The 2204-nt window shown below is 54.0% G+C and overlaps 1 protein-coding gene across 1 annotated transcript in view; it reads right to left on the reverse strand.

Moving 5' to 3' along the window:
- Eci1 (enoyl-CoA delta isomerase 1) overlaps window positions 1-2204 on the reverse strand; it is a 20508-nt gene that overhangs the window by 3003 nt on the left and 15301 nt on the right. Inside the window, exons 4-6 of the mRNA XM_005349180.2 lie at window positions 1419-1565; window positions 463-584; window positions 186-364 (exon numbers count right to left, since the gene is read on the reverse strand). Of these exons, the coding sequence (XP_005349237.1) occupies window positions 186-364; window positions 463-584; window positions 1419-1565 (448 nt within the window). The remainder of the gene's footprint in view (window positions 1-185; window positions 365-462; window positions 585-1418; window positions 1566-2204) is intronic.

Genomic DNA, 2204 nt, shown 5'->3' on the forward strand with positions numbered 1-2204 from the left:
GATGGCTTCCCTCTCTAAGAGCCCTGCTCCACAGCAGCACGGAGCAGATAAACAGCGCAGCCTATATTCACAAAACCTGACTTGGGAGAACTTTTGGTTTCATCAGGATGGGTCACCAGAATGGGAAAGGTGATCTATCTTCCTTTAACCACTTGCCCCAAAGCTGCCCGCTGCTTGCTTCTCACCTGGAATGGCCAGCCACTGGGCCATAACTGAGCGAGTCTTGCTGAATACCTGGTCCTCAGGCACCACCTCGTCCACCACACCCACCTTGAGGGCCTCTGCTGGTGGGAAGAGCATCCCCAGCTGAAGGGCATGCTCTGCTGCTCGGTGCCCAATGGTGTTCACAAAGTTGTCTTTGAACCTGGAATGAGGACATCCTTCACCTCAGCGCTGCTGGCGGTGGTAAGATATATATACATGTGTTGTCAAGTAGAGTACGAATGCAGTCCCTCGTCTTACCAGAAGGGGGCAACAATGCCCAGCAGGGTCTCATTTAATCCTATGGTGTACTTGGGGTTGTCAGCCATAATCCTGTAGTCACAGGTAAGAGCTACGAGGCAGCCTCCAGCTGGAGAAGCACCCTGTACAGAGAAGCAGAGCTTTGGTCTGTAGGTGTTCCACCGGTTCCTGGTAATATTGCCTAAACCGGGCTGAGGGTGGGCATGAGCTCTTGGCACTGTGCTGATCTGGGCCAAGTCTGCCCGATAGGTATGTAAACTGAGACTGGCCACCCAGGGACCAGCAGCGGAGATCTTAAGAGGCCTAAGTTTTACCCATGGGCTCAAAGGCCTTCACATGTGGCTCTTTAGCTTTTAGGGGGCCAAAAGAATGACCCTTAGGTCAGCAAGTTGCCTCTCCCTTTCTAGCTTTTATCTGATGCTAATGTTCAAGACGAGTATTTAGACAGAGCTGTCAGGCCACGAAGTTGTTCCTGGTGGTCATTCCTACCAGGATGCCTGGGAACCCCAAATGGCAGTGTCTGCAATGCGTGCCCCCACGCTGAGACAGGCCTCTTCCCCAGGCTTGTGTATCTCTAAACTAACCTTCTCTTCAGTTCTCCCTCTTGGCTCCTGTAGCTCTGATCCTTAGAGCTAGCCCCTCAGAGAACCCTGACCCCTTTTTTTCCCATTTCTTTTCGTGTTATTTTCCTCCTCCCAAGACAGGGTTTCCTGTGTAGTCCTGGAACTCACTCGGCCTCTGTGCTTGGATTAAAGGTGTGCACCACCACCACCCCACAAGAACCCTGCTTTTAGTAAGTCGAACCCCAATCCTTTCTCTACTGCTTGGTGTGTTCAGGGCTCATTCCAGCCCACCAGGCCCTGCTCCCACCCAAGTGGCTTTTTTTTCTGCTAGGTCTGTCTGGCCCAGGAAGGTCAGCGCCTGAGTGTCCCCAGGGGGAGGGTGGGGGCACTCACATTGATGGCGGACATTATGATCAGCTTGGACAAGTAGAGCCTCAGCCACAGCTCCTGTACAGCCTTCCAGTACTCAGCGTAGTGGGCTGGGTTCCGGCCGTACATCTCCGTCAAGTCTAGGCCAGCTGAGAAAACACCCGGGCAGTCCTGCCAGGAAAAGTCAGGATCATGTTCGACCAGTAAGAAGCCGCTTCCAAGGAATCAGAACTGAGAGTGTCAAGGACATGGCCTGGACTGGACATGGACCCGCCCCTGGACTGACTCTACTTTCTGGAAGCTTCAGACTGGAAAGGACAGAACAGGTTAAGGGGGGTACTGCTCAGAGACAACATGTACCAGGCTGGCCGAGTTCCGTCATTCAGCCATGTGTTCCCCTCTACCTCCCGAAGCCAGGCAAGGGCAGTGCTGGGGCAGAAGGATCTGAAGAACTGCACAGCCACACATGTGGGTCCTCAGTTTGATGTCTCAGGTCTGACGTAGCCACCAGAGCAGGCGTGAGGAGAACACAGGAGGAGGAGGAGCCAGTGGGGTACAGGAGAGCATTAGGGACAGAGCCTTGTGTCAGGGTCAGCACCAAATCCTGGGAAATAGCTCAGAAGCTTCCAGAAGAAGAAATGCACATGAGGATTTCCCCTGTGCATGGGTTCGTAGCCAGGGCTGAGTTCATGGGCGGGAGAACCGGTGCAGGGCAACACCTGCTCCAGGAAGACCAACAGCACCCCTGTCAGGACCTGAGTAGACAGACAGACACCAACAGCACCCCTGTCAGGAGCTGGGAGGACAGAC

Source organism: Microtus ochrogaster, chromosome 7, assembly GCF_000317375.1.
Source record: "Microtus ochrogaster isolate Prairie Vole_2 chromosome 7, MicOch1.0, whole genome shotgun sequence".
NCBI classification, from domain to species: Eukaryota; Metazoa; Chordata; class Mammalia; order Rodentia; family Cricetidae; genus Microtus; species Microtus ochrogaster.